At 35.1% G+C, this 22,728-nt stretch overlaps 1 protein-coding gene across 1 annotated transcript; it reads right to left on the bottom strand.

Moving 5' to 3' along the window:
- Window positions 1-846: 846 nt before the first annotated feature.
- Window positions 847-22,701, bottom strand: LOC123533083 (TLC domain-containing protein 2-like). Its single transcript, XM_045314710.2, has 5 exons — window positions 22,558-22,701; window positions 17,631-17,876; window positions 14,383-14,465; window positions 10,311-10,393; window positions 847-4,315 (listed from the first exon to the last, which is right to left on the bottom strand). Exons 2-5 carry the CDS (start codon window positions 17,867-17,869, stop codon window positions 3,884-3,886), a joined length of 837 nt encoding a protein of 278 aa, XP_045170645.2. The 5' UTR covers window positions 17,870-17,876; window positions 22,558-22,701; the 3' UTR covers window positions 847-3,883.
- Between the last annotated feature and the right edge of the window lie 27 nt (window positions 22,702-22,728).

The raw sequence follows: 22,728 nt of genomic DNA, 5'->3' as shown, positions 1-22,728 counted from the left end.
TTGGTAAAAACAAAACAATTGAGAATATTACCCAATTTACAGCAATTAATGCTAAAAATAACTGATGAGGTATGACCTTGAACAAGGATTATATAGAATAAATATACAAGTTCAGCTGAAATAATATCATAAACACAACACATAATTATGCAATAATACAAGTATGTTTTTTTTATATCAACTATAAGCATGATAAGCGTAACATGGCAATTAGTGATTTAGTGCATTCACATTCTGCAAAGTACCACACAAAAAATTTTTAATGTCACAAGTATATTGTGTCAAAATTTCACATTCTAACTGAAACAAAACCTACAATTTGAACATTTATAGCACCAAGATAAACATTAGTTTTTCTAAACAGTGGAACCCACTAATTTACTTTCAAATTAACAACTAATTAATTTAATTTTCTTTTTGAAATAAAAAATGAAAGTGCTTGCACTAAACACATTAAAATGTCTGTCCACTGCAAGCTTAGGTAAAACAAACAGTTATGAGAAAAATAACAATAAAATGGCAAGAAATCATCACAAGAAAGAAGGAACAGTGTACTGATAATATTTACCATGCAAAAGAGATATACTCCACAACAGCACTTATTACAGACACAGTACAAATATGGTATTAAACACATGAGAACATGTTCTCCTCAACAAAACTACGTACATGCTATTTTGAAAAAAAAATATTGTTACATCATTTATGTTCAACAAATGATAAAATTGAACACTTATGAGCAATAAAAACATATTTGGGCAACCACAGCAAAGAAAAAGTAACAAAAACTGGTAAATCCATAGGTATCTAAAATAAGGGCCTACTGTCTGACATTATATGCATTATATGCTTGGAAACCTCATGATATTAGCCATGTAAGTGTTACATTATACACAGGAATCCTATTTTTATCTATTAAATAATCATGGCCTCTGTGTGCTTTATCCCCTGATTAACCACAGTTCAGAGGTGCAGGAAATGAAAAACACCAGCATTAGCCTTAGTGGTTTAAATCTCAAAGGATATGAATGATGAACCATGGTAAATCTGACAATACACCACAACACAGCCTTATTTATTTTCATTCTAACATGCTTACAGTTACATAAACATCGGTGTCTACTTGTAGCAGTGAGCACAATGCCCAACTTTATAAAGCTGCCTCACTGGAATATCACGCCGTAGACACGTGGCATGATATCCCATCCAGTCACATTATACTGACACCGGGATGACCAGTCCTAGCACTATCCTCTTAAACCAAGCGAGGAAACTGCCAGTACCATTTTTTACGTCTTAGGTATGACGCGCCCAGGGATCGAACCAAAGACCTTCCTCTCCCGAAGCGAACTACTATCTACTGGTAGTAACATATTAATGGATACGTTGTAAAATAAAATTCAGCTACCTGCTTCCAGATTTACAAATGTTTGAATATGAACAACACTTTTATGTTAAAGTCTTTGTAAATAAATAAATAAAACAGTGTTTTTATGTGACTTTCGTACAAAATTCTTTTTAAAATAAACCTATCATTTAAAATATTCGAAATTTTGATCTTGCCCTATTTTTACAATAGGAAAGTACATTTCTGGCCTTAAAATTGACATTCAGTTATAAATATATACTTTTTTTTTTTTAGAAATCCAGAATCATCCTACTACCATCTTCATACTTTAGGATGTTTTACAGATACAATCTGGAGGTTGCAGAATAAAGCTGAAATTCATAAGAAAGCCTGTTTTAGGTGTAAATTTGGGACACTATGTCATATTTTCTAGCTCATTTCCATAAAATTTGTCTTAATGAAATCTAGGACAAAGTGGAAATTGGGCAATCTTGAGAAAAATTTGAACAGATTGGTGATACAGGTCCTGAATGGCTTTCCTGTTAGCTTAGCTGTGCACAATATGTTTGAAGTATGCTATTGTGATGGCCCTGTGTCAGTCCACTCATCAATAATTTTATAGAAAACACACTGGAGATCATAAGACATAAGTCAGTTTTATTACTGGCCAAGTCTGCTTCAGATACATGATGGCCCTTGAATAAGTAAACATTGTTACCTTTCACATTATTAGCACATTTAAGGCAACAGTTCTTGAACAATCTTTTTAAATCTTAATGGCTAGGTCATCCCTTTACCACCAGAGTTATGGCCCTTGAACCATTAAAACTATCATATTTCACGCTGTTTACTATTACTGACTCATCTAGTTTCAAAAACTAGTTCACTAGGCAAAAATCATACTGTTAAACTATTTCTTGACAAATGCTTAAAATCAGAATACGATCTGACTTCACAGCACTGACCAGTTACACACTTCAACAAAGTTTTTTATCAGTTAATCAGTTTATCTATACCCCTCTCTCTCACCATTTCAACATAAATCTAGCATCAAGCAGCTATAATGGAATGTTACATACATTAAATCCAACATTCTTAATACGCTGGAGTAAAGACAGTTATACACACAATGTCACAAAACTTGACAGAAGTTTGACAGACTGTATAAGTACTAGGTACTTAACAGTGGTATAAACTCACAAGAAGCTGTCATGAAAGAGTACTGTCTGACAGTAACAAATATCTTAAAGGGAGATTCAGAACTAATAGTAGATAAAAGTATTAAATCCTTAAAGGGAGGTTCACAGCTAACAGTAGATGAAAGATTAAATCCTTAAAGGGAGATTCACAGCTATCAGTAGATGAAAGAATTAAATCCTTAAAGGGAGATTCACAGCTAACCGTAGATGAAAGAATTAAATCCTTAATGGGAGATTCATAGCTAACCGTAGATGAAAGAATTAAATCCTTAAAGGGAGATTCACAGCTATCAGTAGATGAAAGAATTAAATCCTTAAAGGGAGATTCACAGCTAACAGTTGATGGAAGAATTAAATCCTTAAAGGGAGATTCACAGCTAACAGTAGATGAAAGTATTAAATCCTTAAAGGGAGATTCACAGCTAAAAGTAGATGAAAGAATTAAATCCTTAAAGGGAGATTCACAGCTAACAGTAGATGAAAGAATTAAATCCTTAAAGGGAGATTCACAGCTAACAGTAGATGAAAGAATTAAATCCTTAAAGGGAGATTTACAGCTAAAAGTAGATGAAAGAATTAAATCCTTAAAGGGAGATTCACAGCTAAAAGTAGATAAAAGTATTAAATCAATAAAGGGAGATTCATAGCTAACAGTTGATGAAAGAATTAAAAATCCTTAAAGGGAGATTCACAGCTAACAGTAGATAAAAGTATTAAATCCTTAAAGGGAGATTCACAGCTAAAAGTAGATAAAAGTATTAAATCCTTAAAGGGAGATTCACAGCTAACAGTAGATAAAAGTATTAAATCCGTACTGGCCTCCAGATAATATGATGAAATTTTTTAAAAATAATTTAGGTATCTGGAAATTAATGCTATATTTCTTAAGAAAGCTTGGAAATTTAATTACTGATGTACTATATGTCAAGGAAACACACGAGAGCTCGTTGATTTTACTCATTTTTACACTGAAAATCGAAAAGCGTTTCTAACGCTTTACTCAAGGTTACAGCCATAATGTACTGTGTATCTCCTATTAAGAATCAGCCAAAAACAAGTAACCATCTGAATTATGAACCAGCTTAAAGGAAGTAACCATATAAAATAAGAACCAGCCTAACGAAAGTAACTATTTTAATTAGAACCAGCCTAAAGAAGTAACTACCTCAATAACTGAGGAATTTATTTAAGGAAGTCACTTTTAAATCATTCTCGACTAATTAAGCACCGGCCATTAAGAAAGTAACTATGCAATTTATACAAAATGTGTAAAAGATGTATGACAGTACAGGAATAGCATTGGAATTACTCAACAATTTGTCAAAAAGTTACACAATCAGGTCAGATGACACTCGCCATTGACCATTTTACTACAAGCTCCATTCATATGCAATTTATCTTTCTTTTCAGTCGAGCGAAAATGACGCAGAACATCATTCTTTAAAAGTCTCCAGAACAAAATTGGGTTAATAAGATACATTACAAACATTGTGACAACAATAAATATTTGATAAATAAATGTAAGCCTTCCCCACTCTGTATAAATACCCCAGCTGATCAGAAATATTCCCCAAAGTCGGAATCTTACGAAGGTGATGAAATTCAGTGAGACGACCATCTTGTATAACCAGTGATCGAACGGCCATTTATCGAATTGCATGAGCTTACGAGCATGAAGGAATATACTGTGAATCTCCGTCATCAGGGCTATAATGGTGTAAGGTACATTCACTCTGTATTGTATGTCGTACCAAAATGACCACAGAACCTGCAATATACAAAGGACATTTCCTTGCTTTAGAGTAAGACTGATACCGTAAAAGCACATCTTTTCGCTGGGTCAAAATTTTGCGCATTTGATATTTTGAGTATGTTTGCCAGGTTTTATATTCCTGAAATTTTAAAATTATATCCTACTTGAATTTGAATTATACTAATGGTGAATATTTACGTGAGGATTAATTTTTGCGAGATGTAGGGCCTCGCGAATATAGCGAAAATTGAACCCTTGTGAAAATTCTTTGCTTTTATAGTATCTTTCACCTTGAAAACAACAGATGCAATATTATAGTCGTGTAGCCTGGGTGAAAAGCAATATAGGGTGTTCATAGTGACAGATATTTTGATCTTGCAATTTGTAAAATAATTTTACATTACATTTTATTAGAGTTTTAACTAAATGGTAATCATATTATTTCATATGTCCCATTCAAATATTACAAGAAATCTGCAAAAAGCATAAAATGTATCATCAATATGTTAATATTCATTTACGAAGGATAAATATTCATTCTTAGAAAGCTATATTTACAATATTATAACAAGAGTTATATTAACTATTCGACAAAAACTAAAGTTGAAGAAGAGCCATAACTTTCATGATATTCGGGCAAAACTTGTTATAGTACAAACCTTATAGCAATGGTATCAACGTGCATGCCAAATTTTCTAAGTCAAATAAGGGCCACAATTTAAACTGAATTCAACCAAGAGTTATCTAACTTGGCTATATAACAATAACTGATGAGTAGATTTGTTTGTTTGTTTTGGGTTTAACGCCGTTTTTCAACAGTATTTCAGTCATGTAACGGCGGGCAGTTAACCTAACCAGTGTTCCTGGGTTCTGTACCAGTACAAACCTGTTCTCCGCAAGTAACTGCCAACTTCCCCACATGAATTATCAGAGGTGGAGGACTAATGATTTCAGACACAATGTCGTTTATCAAATAGTCACGGAGAACATACGCCCCGCCCGAGGATCGAACTCGCGACCCCGCGATCCGTAGACCAACGCTCTTACCTACTGAGCTAAGCGGGCGGGCTGATGAGTAGAATGCCTTGTGTGAAGTTTCATTCCAATATATGTAATTGTTTCTGAGAAACAGCATGATATTTACTAGCATGCAAAACTTTAACCTTTACCCTGCTAAATTTCTAAAATGGAATGGTCCATCATTTACTTTGGGCAGTACCACTTATTATTCAAAGGGGTGTTCAAGGAAAATTTACTGACTGAATAGTGAACAAAGCAGATCATAATCAGCCTGCACGGATTTGCAGGATGATCTTGGTCTGCAAAGGCACAACAAATTGCTGCCAGCAGGCTAGAGGTTAATCAAATGTTCCATGTCCAAAATGGCAAATAATTCCTACCAAGATCAATCAAGAGTTATCTGACTAAGAAGTTTGCATCCAAAATATGCACGTTTTACTGCCTTTAAGATGGGTAACAAAATTTTCTAAATCGAAAAAGGGCTATAATTCACACTGAATTTAACACCGTTATCTAACTTGATTATTTCAGCAGGTCTGATGACTAATAAGCATTGTCTGAAGTTTCAATCCAACACATACAGTTCTTATTAAGATACATCTTGAAAGCTGCATGCAAAACTTGATTATTTCAGGTTAGTGGACTGTGCCTTGCGTAAAGTTTTAATCAAATACATACAACTGATAGATACAACTTTGCACAAAGTACTAGATATTTCTGAGTGAGAAATATTAGGAAAAACTTTTTGTCACAAAAACATATGTCTCCCCCCTATGTATTCTAAGGATGGAAAAGGTGCAAGTTTCATCAAAATATGTCCAGCAGTTTGACCTGTGAAAGCTGGACAAGATTTATCTATTTTTAGCTCTTACGGCCATTTCGTGCAGCAAAGCGGAACATGTTGACGATATGCACAACTAGGCTAGGTACTGATCACTCTTGTGAAGTTTCGTTGAAATCTGGCCAGCAGTTTGACCTGTAAAAGCCGGACAAGCTTAATGTGGACGGACGGACAGACAGAGAGCGAAGGCAAAAACAATAGGTGGGGGAGACATAATTTATAAACAGTCTTACTACATAAGATTTAACCTTCACATAAACCATAAACATTCCTCATTAAAGCAATCAAAATTTTTACTTTTCGCAACAACTGCTACCTAGTACTCAGGAACGTGAAAGCAGCAGAAATTTTGTCAGAATAATTTGTATATCTGATATATCGCTAACATAACAAATAAGCACAGATAGTGATTGGCTCCTTTTTTCATTCTATCACTGCTATAACTATAGCTGATTTGTTGTAGATAATAGACTTTGGGTTATTTGTGGCCGATTTGGGTTTATTATGTTGATAGCTGGATCCCAGCATCACACATTATGTTATAAACAATAATTAACGGGAACCAGATATTTGTAAGAGGTTGAAAGTCAGTAATTCAAATCCTTCTTTGTTTCATATAAAAAACGACAACTTCAGGTCGTCTTTACGTATCTTTATAGAACATTACTTTTTCCTACACCTATTTTTCATGGAAGTTCTATCATAAATTAACAAATCAAAGGCCTGAAGGGCCTGAGTCGGCTAATGATTGATGTACTGACAGTATAGTCTACCAGTTTCAGTTTGTTTTTAGTTTTTTTCTTAAAATTTCATAACACAGCTCGATATTTACCCAAAATATTATATCCCGATACGATTACACTTTTCTCCAGTTTCAACAATATATTTTACAAATTGTGATGATACGAAGACATTTAGCAGCAATTGGCAGTATCTGACATTGAAGTTTACAGTTAAATTACCTCTTATTTAATCTTTTCATAAAAAGTTGTTTCGTTTCGTGAAAGCAGCCAAACATAGACAATCTACTTTCGATTTCAAAAACTACAAGAAAATACAATTTAATGTTTCGCCGATTTGTTTATTTCTCGAAAAATAAGAATTAAAATCATTTTTAATATCAGTAGTAACTAAACAAACCAGTAAGAGCTTCTTCTTCCGATAATTTATCCGTTTACTGACTGCAAAATTCAACCCACGCAAAGTTTATAGAAATCATACGATGCGACGTGTTTACGTTCAATGTGGGAGAATTAAGGCTGATCGGCTATGTTACCATACGCATCCAGACGATTCAGATTTTGTTTTTAAAAAAGCATTGTGTGCGTTTCTGTAATTTTATATACGTTTTTATACGCTTAGAAATTATTAGACATGCGTATTTGCATTATTTCTATACGTAATTTACGCTAATACACATCTTATCTGGAGCCCTGTGGAACTATTTTTTGTCTTTCGCTGGATGTTACCCAAGCTTTGTAAGCCTGCGCAATTCTTAAAATGCACATTTATGTTTAATGAGTTACATTCGAGTATTGCACAATTACAAAGCATAAATATGACAGATTACATCGTATATTGGTCATAGCAAAGGGAATTGACACAACTTAACTTCATTCATGCAGTGAACTGTTTGAAGTTTGAGAAATCTAATGGAACTACATCCCTTCAAGTGTTATTCGGTCCATTCAGAGAATCGCTGAACAGCAAGGACTCGTCAAAAGGCTTTCAGCCTTTAGCTGACTCAAAAATGAAAAGAAAATAGGGGGTTGAATAGTTCCTAGTGAAATGCCAGTCAGTTATGGTCTGCTACCCAAAAAATTGCGCACATTTGCTCTTGTCCGCACAATAAACACCTATTTCCGGTTTCAATCTGCAAGACTTGCCATGTGGGGTGTATAAACATGAAAACCATCTCATTTCATGCAGAATATAGTCTAGCAGTGAAAAAAATGTGATTAAAGCACTCGTTCTACACGAATTAGTGCAAAAAATGGGAAAATTAGAATCTATTTATTATGGACTTCTTTCGACTACACCGCGGAAACACATTCTCGAACGAATTACTGACCTTATTCCTAGAGCAAGTACACCTTGTAAAATACTATGTATGAATTTGAACCAATCAGAAACAAGTTCTATAAATAGCACCAATCAAAGCTCACATCTGCTAAGGTATAAATTGGTAGATGGATGACAGAGAGATCATTCTGTATCCAGGAACTGATTTAGACCCATCAAGGATTCAACTAATAATTTATCCCAGTACCTTGATGAGGAAGTTATTGCAACTACACTGTCACGGCGGATTAATTATTAAAATGAAGACTTTGAAGTTCATAGAGTTGCAGAATTTCAACACGGTTTTGAGCTACAGGGCCAGCGCATAGGAGTTTTACCTTAACGGTAGTTGAATGCTATAGATGATAGCAAACATAGGCTGAGCATCGCAAAGCTGAGGCAGAGACCTAGTGTTTGGTAATCTACTGAGATAGTAGGAGACTTCCAGCTTAGACGAGGTTCAGCGTTATTGGCGAAGTACAGCCAAGGCATCGGGGTTAAACCTATATGGTAGTTGAATGCTACATGAGATAGCATATAGGTGCTGAGCATCCAGGAGTCCGGGCAATCTTATTGAGTTACAGCTTCAATTTAGAGAACATAGGCTAAGCACCTATGCGATAGGACTCGTATGTTGTTATTTCAAAGACATTGTCTGATGGGAACTTAAGCAAAAAGACCAGTCAAATATAGTATCTGTAGCCTATAGGAGTTTGAGCTGATTATCATTAATTGAAGATTGTTAGTTTGAAACATTTAGTGATTTGCCTGATTCCTGAAATTATTTAGCTCCTAATTGAAATCATTTATAAATCATTGGCACACGAATCATTTAGGCAAGGTAGCCAGAGGAAAATTTTATATACAAGATATTTGGTCTTACCAGCTATACATTTTAGCAAAGGACATTCTACATCGTTTGTCAGCTAGTTTAAGACATAGTCACCTTAGCGATTGGACCCATTTCATTGTTCAAGATACTAAAGGCGTAGGCACTTTCCTGGGTCATTTAACACGTATCCTGACAAATTACTTCCTTGCAAAGACTTCTGTTTTTCCTGTAGTTACCACTAAATGATGTAGAATCACCTCATAGTTCCCGTACTTACCACTAAATGATGTAGAATCCCCTCATAGTTCCCGTACTTACCACTTAATGATGTAGAATCCCCTCATAGTTCCCGTACTTACCACTAAATTATGTAGAATCCCCTCATAGTTCCCGAACTTACCACTAAATGATGTAGAATCCCCTCACAGTTCCCGTACTTACCAGTAAATGATGTCGAATCACCTCAAAGTTCTCGTACTTACCACTAAATGATGTAGAATCCCCTCATAGTTCCCGTACCTACCACTAAATGATGTAGAATCCCCTCATAGTTCCCGTACTTACCACTAAATGATGTAGAATCCCCTCATAGTTCCCGTACTTACCACTAAATGATGTCGAATCCCCTCACATTTCCCGTACTTACCACTAAATGATGTAGAATCCCCTCACAGTTCCCGTACTTACCACTAAATGATGTAGAATCCCCTCACAGTTCCCATATTTATCACAGTTCCCATATTTACCACTAAATGATGTAGAATCCCCTCACAGTTCCCGTACTTACCACTAAATGATGTAGAATCCCCTCACAGTTCCCGTACTTACCACTAAATGATGTAGAATCCCCTCACAGTTCCCATATTTATCACAGTTCCCATATTTACCACTAAATGATGTAGAATCCCCTCACAGTTCCCGTACTTACCACTAAATGATGTAGAATCCCCTCACAGTTCCCGTACTTACCACTAAATGATGTAGAATCCCCTCACAGTTCCCGTACTTACCACTAAATGATGTAGAATCCCCTCACAGTTCCCGTACTTACCACTAAATAATGTCGAATCCCCTCACATTTCCCGTACTTACCACTAAATGATGTAGAATCCCCTCACAGTTCCCGTACTTACCACTAAATGATGTAGAATCCCCTCACAGTTCCCGTACTTACCACTAAATGATGTAGAATCCCCTCACAGTTCCCGTACTTACCACTAAATGATGTAGAATCCCCTCACAGTTCCCGTACTTACCACTAAATGATGTAGAATCACCTCATAGTTGCTGACAAGCTTGTTGTTCATGGCATGGTCACAAACATCATAAACAAAGTAACCTGTGCAGTAGAAAAGGTCTTAAATTGTACATAATTGAGCCGTGCCATGGGAAAACCAACATAGTGGGTTTGCGACCAGCATGGATCCAGACCAGCCTGCGCATCCGCGCAGTCTGGTCAGGATCCATGCTGTTCGCTTTCAAAGCCTATTGCAATTGGAGAAACTGTTAGCGAACAGCATGGATCCTGACCAGACTGCGCGGATGCGCAGGCTGGTCTGGATCCATGCTGGTCGCAAAGCCACTATGTTGATTTTCTCATGGCACGGCTCATATAATTCTGGTTAGAAATGCATAATACTCATCTGTAAATAACACTTCTATGTATAAATACAGTACAACTTGTATTACCGGTAACCCTTACCCTGCTAAATTTCTATAATGAACTGGTTCATCATTCAATCTGGACAATACCATTTATTATTTGAAGAGGTGTTCATTCAAATTGTACTGACTGAATAGCAAACAGTGCAGACCATGATCATCATGCAGGCTGATCTTAGTCTGCACTGGTCGCAAAGGCAGTATCACTTGGGCCAAAATTAAAAACATGTTTGTTTGCTGTCTCCCTACCTACCCGCTTAAAATGCTGTGCCCCAAAAGTTTTTATGGACAATGCTGGTCAAAATTTTTTTTAAGTTGCGATATATGACAAGTGACAAAGTTTTAGTTGTATTATTTAATTTCATCCTTTTATACAACATATACAGATTTGCCTTATTTTTACAGAAGAAATATTCTGTAAGAAACGATCATATATCTACTGGTAGAAGTATAATCCCTCCACCAAAGAAAAAAAAAGAATTGCCTACCTACCTACCCAACTTTAACAAGAGGACCATGATGGTCCTGAATCGCTTACCTCTTCCCACATGACCCAGTTTTGAGTATGACGTCATTTTTTCTATTATTTGACATAGTGACCTAGTTTTTGAGCTCATGTGACCCAGTTTTGAACTTGACCTAGATATTATCAAGATAAAAATTCTGACCAATTTTCATGAAGATCCATTGAAAAGTATGGTCTCTAGAGAGGTCATAAGGTTTTTCTATTATTTGACCTATTGACCTAGTTTTCGAATGTACGTGACCCTGTTTTTAACTTTATCTAGATATCATCAAGGTGAACTTTCTCACTAATTTTCATGAAGATCTCATGAAAAATATGGCCTCTAGAGGGATCAAAAGGTTCTTCTATTTTTATACCTACTGGCCTAGTTTTTGATCGCACGTGACCCAGTTTCGAAACTGTCCTAGATATCATCAAGGTGAACATTCAGATCAATTTTCATGAAGATCCATTGAAAAATATGGCCTCTAGTGAGGTCAAAAGATTTTAATAATTTTAGACCTACTGACCTAGTTTTTGAACGCAGCTGACCCAGTTTCAAACTTGACCTAGATATCATCAAGATGAACATTCAGACCAACTTTCGTACAGATCCCATGAAAAGTATGGCCTCTAGAGAGGTCACAAGGTTTTTTTATTATTTGACCTACTGACCTAGTTTTTTATGGCACATGACCCAGTTTCAAAATTGAACTAGATATCATCAAGGTGAACATTCTAACCAATTTTTATAGAGATCCATTCACAAGTATGGCCTCTAGAGAGGTCACAAGGTTTTTCTATTTTTAGACCTACTGACCTAGTTTTTGATCGCACATGACCCTGTTTCGAACTTGACCTAGATATCATCAAGATGAACATTCAGACCAACTTTCATACAGATCCCATGAAAAATATGGCCTCTAGAGAGGTCACAAGGTTTTTCTATTATTTGACCTACTGACCTAGTTTTTGAAGGCACGTGACCCACTTTCGAACTTGATCTAGATATCATCAAGGTGAACATTCTGACCAATTTTCATGAAGATCTCATGAAATATGTGGCCTCTAGAGAGGTCACAAGGTTTTTCTATTTTAAGATCTACTGACCTAGTTTTTGACCACATGTGATCCAGTTTCGAACTTGACCTAGATATCATCAAGTTGAACATTCAGACCAACTTTCATACAGATCCCATGATGGCCTCTAGAGAGGTCACAAGGTTTTTCTATTATTTGACCTACTGACCTAGTGTTTGGCGGCACGTGACCCAGTTTCAAACTTGACCTAGATATCATCAAAGTGAATGTCTGACCAATTTACATGAAGATCTTGTGAAATATATGGCCTCTAGAGAGGTCACAAGGTTTTTCTATTTTTAGACCTACTGACCTAGTTTTTGATGGCATGTGACCCAGTTTTGAACTTGACCTAGATATCATCAAGCTAATCATTCTGACCAATTTTCATGAAGATATTTGAAATATATGGCCTCTAGAGAGGTCACAAGGTTTTTCTATTTTTAGACCTACTGATCTAGTTTTTGACGGCACGTGACCCAGTTTCGAACTTGACCTAGATATCATCAACATGAACAATCTGACCAACTTTCATAAAGATCCCATGAAAAATGTGACCTCTTGAGTGGTCACAAGCAAAAGTTTACGGACGGACACACGGATGCACGCAAGGAAGACGGACGACAGACACCGCGCGATCACAAAAGCTCACCTTGTCACTTTGTGACAGATGAGCTAAAAAGTAGGGTCGGGAGACAGCAAACAAAGACTTTTTTAAATGCAGCCTTGCCGAAAGCAGGCCAAAGGTTAAGAGACCACCTCCAGGAAGTGCAAAAGGAGGTCTTTTAACAAATAAGGTCTCATAATACAACATAAATTTTGTTCTTTAACAACAAATGCAGGAGCTGAAAAATGTTCTCATAATGCAAGTGGTTTCTTAACCTTTACCCTGCTAAATTCCTGAAATGGACTGGTCTATCATTCAGTTTCTGTAGCACCATTTATTATTCAATGGGTGTTCACTGAAAATTTATTGAAAAGGTAACAGTTCAGACTAAAATCAGCCTGCATGATCTTTGTCTGCACTGTTTGCAAAGGCAGAATCACTTGCTACCAGCTGGCTAAAGGTTAATTTCAACTTGTCTTTAGCAGTCGCTTGCCTTAGTTGGCAGATTGTGCTGATCCCTTGGCTGACAGCTTAACACAGGTTAGACTGTACACTGATGATCATTTTATGATAACTCACTTCTGATTTGATTGGTCTGATTTGACTGTCATACCATTTTTCTACAGAACTTTAGATATGCAAAAGCAGGCATTTAACATAACCAGTGCTCCCTGATTCCATACAATTCTAACAAATACAATTTCTCATTAAGTATCTGACAACTTCCTTGCATGAACTAACACCAAGACCATATGCACATCTCCACTTAGGAGTGAATCTTCCAATGAAGTTTTGCTAAATTCAAACCAGTGGTTGCTGGGAAATACTCCAGACAAGAATTGTGGGATGGATGGACACACAGATGGATGAAGCAGTGACTATATACTTCCCCTTCAGGGAGTATAAAAAAGTTTTTACTTTCTACATAATTTATATGGAAATTTGGAGCCTTCATATCTTTCCACTTAATGGAAAATTTGAACAATCTCTGTACAGGGTCACCTTAAAATATGTTTTATATAAATTTATAGGGGAAAGTTACCATGCTCTCTGTTGGCCATTTTCTCTGACAAATGAAAACATTTGAACTTTCTCGGCAGAATCACAAAAGGATTACATTTAAGTTGTAAAAACCATCAAGCTAGCACCTTGTGCTGTAGTGAGCTAAAAAGCCTAAATTAGACATTATAGTCAATGCAGAAAAATACAGCGTAAACAATTTTAACCCTTACCATGCTGAACACGACTGATTCTACCTTTGCGGCCAGTGTAGATCATGATCAGCCTGCACATTCGTGCATGATCTGCACTGTTCGCCATTCAGCCTATATCTTTTGGTAAGTACCACTTTTAACAGTTAATGGTACTGTCCAAATTGAAAGATGGACAAGTTTATTATAGAAATTTTGCAGGGTAAGGGTTAAAGATATTTTCAAATTAAACACATACAAATATTCCTTGCGAGCATACGTACCCATTGAAAAGGCTACCAGGAAGTATATGAAATTGTCACAGTACAAAATAAAATCTGATGCGATCTCTGGTTTAAACAACAGGCTGAAAATGTAAAAGGTTAAGTTTGTCATACTCAAAAATATACATTTTGCATGAATACATATCTAATATTGTTACTTTTAGCAAAGTCTGATAATAAAAGAAAGCAAACTGTCATTATTAAAGACCTATGAAAAGAAATGTATTTACAACTCTTTGAAATTTGTATACTGTGAAATCATTTTTATTCGCGTAGGATGAAATTTCGCGTATTTTGCGCTAGGACCGATGCGCGAATTTAAGACCGCACTATCATTATTTTTTAATTATATTTTTTCATTACTAAAATTGAAAATGCACGAATTAAAGCCCGCGCAAAACAGTCCTTTTTCATGTTTGCGCGAAATTTCATGTCAGCGAATTTAAATGATTTCACGGTATATAATGCAACCTATGAAGCTATAACATTCAAGTTTCAAGACCTTTAAAAACACTTCATATAACATTTTTCTTTCTTTTTAATACACACTTTGTTATACAGAATCTTGAAGAACAAAAAGAGCAATTCTACTAGAAACATAAAACTACATCTTTTTAAATATGCGATACTCCATACAGTCAGCTAGCAGAGAGTAAAGTCATAAGACACATTTTGAAAGTGAGAAATACTTCACAGAGTACAAGATTTAAAGCATGAAAAGACCACAGTGTTAATTAAAAACAAAAAAGAAATGCCTTAAACTATAGCTATCACCAAAGGTGATTAATATCACTAAAGGTGATTAATACCACTAGAAACTGCTTTGATACAAAATTGTGAAAATTTACAGTGTTTGCTCACTAACATGAGCAGTTCTTATCCAGTTTTCACAAAAACAGAAATACCTTTAAAAACAACTTCTTTTTATGAACCAGCTGATAACTATTTCTGTTTTTAAAGGTATTTCTATTTTAGTTCTGGTGGCCCTTAAAAGGGGTCATTTGGTGACGATACATTTAATCTAAGCTGTCCACGAGCAGAAGTACATGTATTTAAGGTGATTTTTTTCTATGAACAGTTCCAGCTAAACAAATAAAGCAGACCCATTTGTACAAACATGATAGTAGTCCAAGCAAGGATGCTACAAGTTTGGTAAAGATCCACAGAGCTGTTCAAGATAATTGTTTGAAAGTTTTTCATTTTAAGCTCTGGTGGCCCACTAAATGGGTCAAGCAGTACCATATGAATGAATTTTAGAGAGGCGAAAACAAAGATGCTTCAAATCAAATCTGACAGAGATCCACCAAGGTGTTCATGAGCAGAAGAGTTTTTTTATGTCTTGCTCTGGCTATCCCTAAAAGTGGAACCTAGCTTTAGCGAGGTCAATGTCAGGATACTACAGAGAACATGGTGTAATTAGGACTAGTAGTCTACGGGACAGAATAAATACAAGAAGATGCTTTTGTAGAAAAGCGCATGTCTTCCCCAATGCATAATAGTAACAAGTGATGGTTGGCTGCAACAGGGACCATCTACTCAGCATGTACACTTATCCCACAAACTTTCAACATTCTGGGCCTAGTGGTTCTCAAGTTATAGACTGGAAACAGTTTTCTCTGTGACCTTGACTTCTGATCGAGTGACCCCAAAATCAATGGGGCTCTTCAACTCTGTAAGCCCTATCACCCTATGAAGTTTGGAGGTTCTAGGTCAAATGGTTCTCCAGTTATTGATTGAAAATAAAGTGTGACAGACGGATGGTCCCTGTGACCTTGACCTTTGATGGAGTGACCCCAAAACAAAAGGGGTCATCTACTCTATAAGCCCTACCACCCTATGAAGTTTGAAGGTTCTAGGTCAAATGGGTCTCGAGTTACTGATCAAACATGGATTTCCATGTTCTGGCCCATGTGACTTTGACCTTTAAGAGTGACCCCAAAATCAATAGGGGTCATCCTGGGGGACATAATAAAGCCTCTCACAATGTGTGCATTTCAACACAGATGTTGATGTATTCCAAGTTTCATCTGAAATGGATGGAAACTGTAGGAATCAATGACTGATAGACACGTAATTCAAACACTCCAAGTTCTGTTGTCACAGAAGACATAAAAATATAACTTATTCACAGCTAAACATATCATGCTCATAAATATTATTTCAGGAAAAACATAGAGGCGATTCATGATTTTATATTTCTAATATTTCTGCATAATTGTTTAAGTCTCTTATTACAGAATTGTTAATTTCTTTTCAGTAAATATTTTCAATACAGGTCTTGACTACAGTGAATAAGTTACCAAACAGAAAAACTCACCTACTTTGACTCTATAATTTACATCAAATATATACAAGTATTATGTTAGTAAAGTACATACTAATAAACTTTGATAATGTGGCAGTTGACCTCAATACAATCGACACTGTTTATTTTCCAATACATGTAAATCCAACACTTGCTTTACAATAGATCTATGACGGATTATCTTTGAACACCCCTGGACTTATTGGACTCAACTGCCACATTATCAAAGTTTATTAGTAGTAGTTCTAGTTTTAATGTTTACAAGAATTTATTTAACATGATTACAAAACTGGGGCACTAATCCAGATATTCCAACCCTGCATTATTACTCCAGCATGAAAATTATTTATTTGACAAGTATGTAATGACCCAAGTGTTGATTCATAATGACCTGCCATTTAGAATTTTTTTAGGCTAACTGGTCCAATACAGTGTTTAAATTATTGACCTTTATCATTGTATGATTACTTACTCTAACCAGCAAATCAATTTCAATGTATGACACACTAAATTCTTTTCTCTATCATGTTTTACAAAATGTAGTACTACATATAAATATGGTGGGTGGGGTACCATGGACTGAGTGAGTTTTCATAATTTCTGTAACCCTACTCATGACATGTACGGTAATTATTTATACATCATGTAGTGCTGCTAAAATGTGAGTAAAGATTAAACTGTAAAACTGATGCCAAGTTTTTCCAGACAAGCTTAATTACTTTTTGGCATGTATTCAATTTCAGTTCATGTAATAAAATCCTTGAACAACATGCCACACATTGGATCTATTACAGGGCTATTATCAAAATATGTTTATCAACATTCAACAATATAGAAGACTTGAACTGACGTATATTAATGATGGCACTAAATTTCAGTATGCTTTCATTAGGCGAAAAACAAAACACATTATCAAAGCTAGAAATCCAACTTAGCTTCTTACCAGTAAAGAACCCCAGTTCCAACTATATCTGCATGCACCCACGATACAAAAGTGTTCCTCCATCGCCATATATCTCCCGACACATTCTTTGGTGGGCCAATTTTTACGGCAGCAAAATTTATGGCAAGAAAAGTGAAGAGACCACACAGTACAACTAGATACCCTTCGGACACATGAACATTTGGGGAACCTTCATACTTGTATGGATTGAACTCGGTGCTGCCGGATGCAGCTTCCATTATGTTTCTGTAAGATATGAAAAACATGAGATTTTATAAGACATCAAAAGTTATCCATACCTTGCAATAAATGCATGTGCATCTAATGAAAATTTTTATTAATCAAGTATTTTTTTCTTGTAAATTTTAATTAATTCAAAACATTTTGAATTGAAATAACAGGGTTCATTAAATTTTATATTTCTTCATATATTTTGGATAAAACCATTCTGTAAGCATTTCTCAGCTCAGACTGCTAAGCAATATATATTCATACTGACAGTGATTTTGACACTAGTAAACTTCAAGTTATATATAAAGCCAGATTCTTGTTGTAAGAAGGCTCTAAGCAATTCAAACTTTCAGTACTGAATCAGTAATTGTAAGTCTAAATCAGTTTGCTAGTAAAATTCCATCTTTTGTATAATAACTATACATCACTTGGTTTATCTTGCTCCCTTCTGCACAGCATGTTAACTGCCACAGTTGTGACAATACAAAATGTCAACAGTAAGTTGTCATCTCAATACATGTGTACACATGGCTGTGTCATAATCTGCTGTATCCCAAAACCTGCTCAGTATGCAAGATTTAATTTCAAAGATATTACAATTACTAGTAATGGGTTAGAACTTAGTTACAGATCTAGAAATAATCAAAAGTTCACAAATAAAAGGCAATGTTGCAGCAGCTGAAAAGGGCAGAGTGGAGTACTGTAGCCTCTGCAGACGTTAACACTAAATTAGCATGAGAAAACCAACATAGTGGCTTTGTGACCAGCATGGATCCAGACCAAATCCACGCAGTCTGGTCAGGATCCATACTGTTCACTTTCAAAGCCTATTGCAATTAGAGAAACTGTTAGCGAACAGCATGGATCCTGAACAGACTGCGCGGATGCGCAGGCTGGTATGGATCCATGCTGGTCGCAAAGCTATATACTATGTTGCTTTTCTCATGCTAATTTAGTGTCAACGTCTGCAGAGGCTACAGTACTCCACTCTGCCCTTTTCAGCTACTGCAACATTGCCTTTTATTTGTGAACTTTTGATTATTTCTAGATCTGTAACTAAGTTCTAACCCATTACTAGTACTAGCACTGACCTCTAGATTTTTAATTTCTGTATTTGCATAACCATTGTGCAGATTATCTTTATTATTAGCATAATGATCATGTCGATTTTTTCGTTATTCCCAAGACAATGGTGCTGATTATTTTAGTTAATCCTAATTATTGTCAAACTCATTCCATGGAGCAGTTACTTTAACTTAAGGATGTACGAGCGAATTTTTTCTAACGTTAAGAATCTTTTCATACCCTGTGAGCTTGAAGAACATTAGTTTCTAAGACAAACAAGCGCAAAAAAACATAGGTCACCGAACTCGTTTTAATTTTATAGGGTATTTTCTTCACCCACTGTTTACGCATTTCTGAAATTTTGAAAAATTGAAAAAATGTTGGTACTTAATAAAACATATAATATCCTACTTAATCTTATAGGGATTTCAGATCTTACAGATTAATATGAATATAATTATGGTGATGTCAGTATTACATAAGCATAAATGTCACCGACAAATCTCTTTAATTTTTACATGTTGACATAATTACCCCACCCACTTTATTTCAAATGGAAAAACGTATTTAGATCTACAAAAAAAATTCTGACATTCAGATTTTCAAAATATTTTCCAGCATTAATGACACACAAAAATGCTTCAAAATGGAAAGAAAAAAAGTTGGGTTCACCGTGCATCTAATAGATTTATTAAGAAAAAACTGTTAAAAAGTGGTGAATTTTGATATTTTTTGTTCTTTTTATTTTAATTTATATTTTCTATATAATATAAAGTGCTATCTTGAAAACTTTTATTTCATTTATAGCTTAACATTATATGTATCAGTCAGAAAAATATCAAAGCCAAACCTGATCTACTTTAATAGATATTTGAAATTACCTACCCCTACCCCATTGTAAATCTCAAGTCAATTTTAGGCAAATGCCAGCCAAAAATAAGGGTGAAAATTTTTTTTTCGCAAAGAGCATAATATATTTGGTTAAATGGTACATTATTATCCATATTTTAATTATTTAGCATTAATTTTTGGCAAAACTTTTGTTAGAAAGCAATATTCGAAGAAACATTTTTCAAAATGGCGGATATCCTGAAAAAAAAACGCTCGTACATCCTTAAGGAGTTTAATTTACCCTGCTTATAACATCCAAAGAAGTATAAATATACACAGAATCGCAACTGGAGATAATCTTGCATAGACAAATATTACCGCGTTAACCGGCATTATCTTATTGAAGTGTTTGCTGACTTGATCACTCGTGATAAAATCAACAGACACTTACTGAAGTATTCACTGGCGATATGGCCATCACATAATAAACCAAATCGGGTCCTATTTTCAAACAACTACTGTTGATTTCTCAGACTTAGAATCATAAATTAATTTCTTCCCCTTGTAGAAAATACTAACAACATTAAAAAAACACCATTAACATTATAAACAAACGATCTGATAGAAAGTTTTTCATGACAAATTTTTATCCTTCTGCTTTCTGTTTCATACACGGGTAACGGCCGACCGAATCGGGTCAACTTTTCAAACAACCACTTTTGATTTCCCATACTTTCAATCATAAATCCATTCATTCCCCCTATAGAAAATACTAACAACATTAACGTTAAACCTGCTGGCAGCAAGTGATTCTGCCTTTGCGACCAGCGCAGACCAAGATCAGCCTGCACATCCGTGCAGTCTGATCATGGTCTGCACTGTTCGCTATTCAGTCAGTAAATTTTCAATGAATACCCCTTCAAATAACAAATGGTACTGCCCACATTAAATGATAGACCAGTCCATTTTTTAAATTTAGCAGTCTAAGGGTTAAAAAAAAACACTGTTACCATTTTAAACAAACAATCTGATAGAAAGTTTTTCACAACACAAATTTTTATCCTTGTGCTGTCTGTTTCATACACCGGTAAAACGAAATCTCATTCAGTTCCCACATGATGTTGGCAGGATTTGCTCTATATGCCTTACAATTTGCAAATCTATTTATTTTTATAACTCTTTGTAAGACCTTAGATTATTTGTCCATTTGATGCATAGTTCATGACAGCATACGATTATCATATCTATACTTTTCAGACAATAAATAATAATTAGCTATATGTAATAAGTGGTTTTGTATATAGTGTAATTTGTAAAATGAATGTAACATGGATGTAATGTAACAGTATGTACATGTACCTAAATTACATGTGTAATAGACTAATAGCCTGGCAATCCATATGTATGTGTTAATATGTATAATTATGATATATTGCATGTATGAGGATGAATTAACTTGGTATTAGTTTGTTATATATATATATATATTAAGATAGGGTACCTGCATCCATTAAGAAAGTATTTTGTAAAAGACCCATTATCATTGAAATACATTTAAAATGTAATAACGTTAAATGTGTGTATAATCTACGTATGTATACATTAATTTCATTGTATAATTTGCCACATTATATTTATCATACTTTTCTGTGAATATTGAAACGTCACTGCATATTTGTTGTAAATGGCAAAAACATGTGTATGTTTATGCTAATAAACTTCTGAAACTTGAAACTAATCAGCAGGCCTCGACCATAACTTTTTTCAGCAGTTGCCAGCAGGTCCACCAACTGCTAAAATCTAGCAGACCTGTTCAGACTTTAGTGGACCTTCAATTCTATCACATAAATTGTGATGTTGTAGACATCATAACTTCATATGACTCAAGGACTTATTTCTTAAATTAATAAAAATGGAAGACTGTAGCAATCTGTTATCCCGAAAAATAATTATTTTGAAAAGCGTCCCAAACACGTAGCGATATACCGTTAGCTGTCCGAAAACGGGTTGTACCGGGATATATATATACCATCACATGCTCTCTACTAGAAATCTTAATTATCTAATCCCACATTCCAACACCAACTACCAGCCTTCTTCCCAAGGACCATCAGGCTATGGAACAGTCTTCCAATATATGTCCAGTCAAGTTCGAGCCTACCAATTTTTGTTGGTAGACTCGACTCATGCTCTCTGTAGACCGTTGTATACTGTTTTTAACCTTAGATCTGTAGATCTTTTATCTTTGCAATATATGTATATGCTATATATACTTTTAACCTCCATGCACATAATATATCTTTAAACTAATAACTGCTCCTGACAAGCGCCTGCCAAGCGTAATCAGTATTGATTTTATGGCAGTACAAAGTTGAAGTTGATATAACCGAGTTGAAGAATTGCAACAATTATTGAGCAATGCTGAAAACTTCCAGAAAATAGGCAATAGTCCGAGATTTTGTGGACTGTCAATGGCATATTTTTTATTTATTTTTGTCTTTAGAAAGGTTTCAATACATAACGGACTGCCGATGACACTAAATTGCAGAAACAGTACACAAAATATCTAGACGTCTAAAGAAAATTATAGGCCCTTATAGAAATCTCTTTCCATATGTGAATTCCACACTTATTCCATGTCACCTGGATAAATCACATGAGGGCACACCTTCTGGTTTATCAAACGTGCAAGAATACCATTGTGTTGAGTTATTCAGCGTTACTAATAAACCTATTTTGTCCGAAAATACTTTATCCGAATATCAGATTAAAACTACTAAAATTGAAAGATTACACCTACATAATCAATGGTATGTAAAACAAACATGCAGAAGTAAACTCAGTAAAATCATATGCAAACAATATCCACCATAAACCAATGGTTGTTTGACCGAATTTATCTAAATTTCTTTTCCAAAAATTATCAAAATTTTCATCAGCGGTGTAGTCGTTGGAATACTGCTACTGTGAC

Source organism: Mercenaria mercenaria, chromosome 12 (assembly GCF_021730395.1).
Source record: "Mercenaria mercenaria strain notata chromosome 12, MADL_Memer_1, whole genome shotgun sequence".
Classification (NCBI taxonomy): Eukaryota; Metazoa; Mollusca; class Bivalvia; order Venerida; family Veneridae; genus Mercenaria; species Mercenaria mercenaria.
The sequence above is the reverse complement of the archived record's forward strand: the minus strand, read 5'-3'. Positions and strand labels throughout refer to the sequence as shown.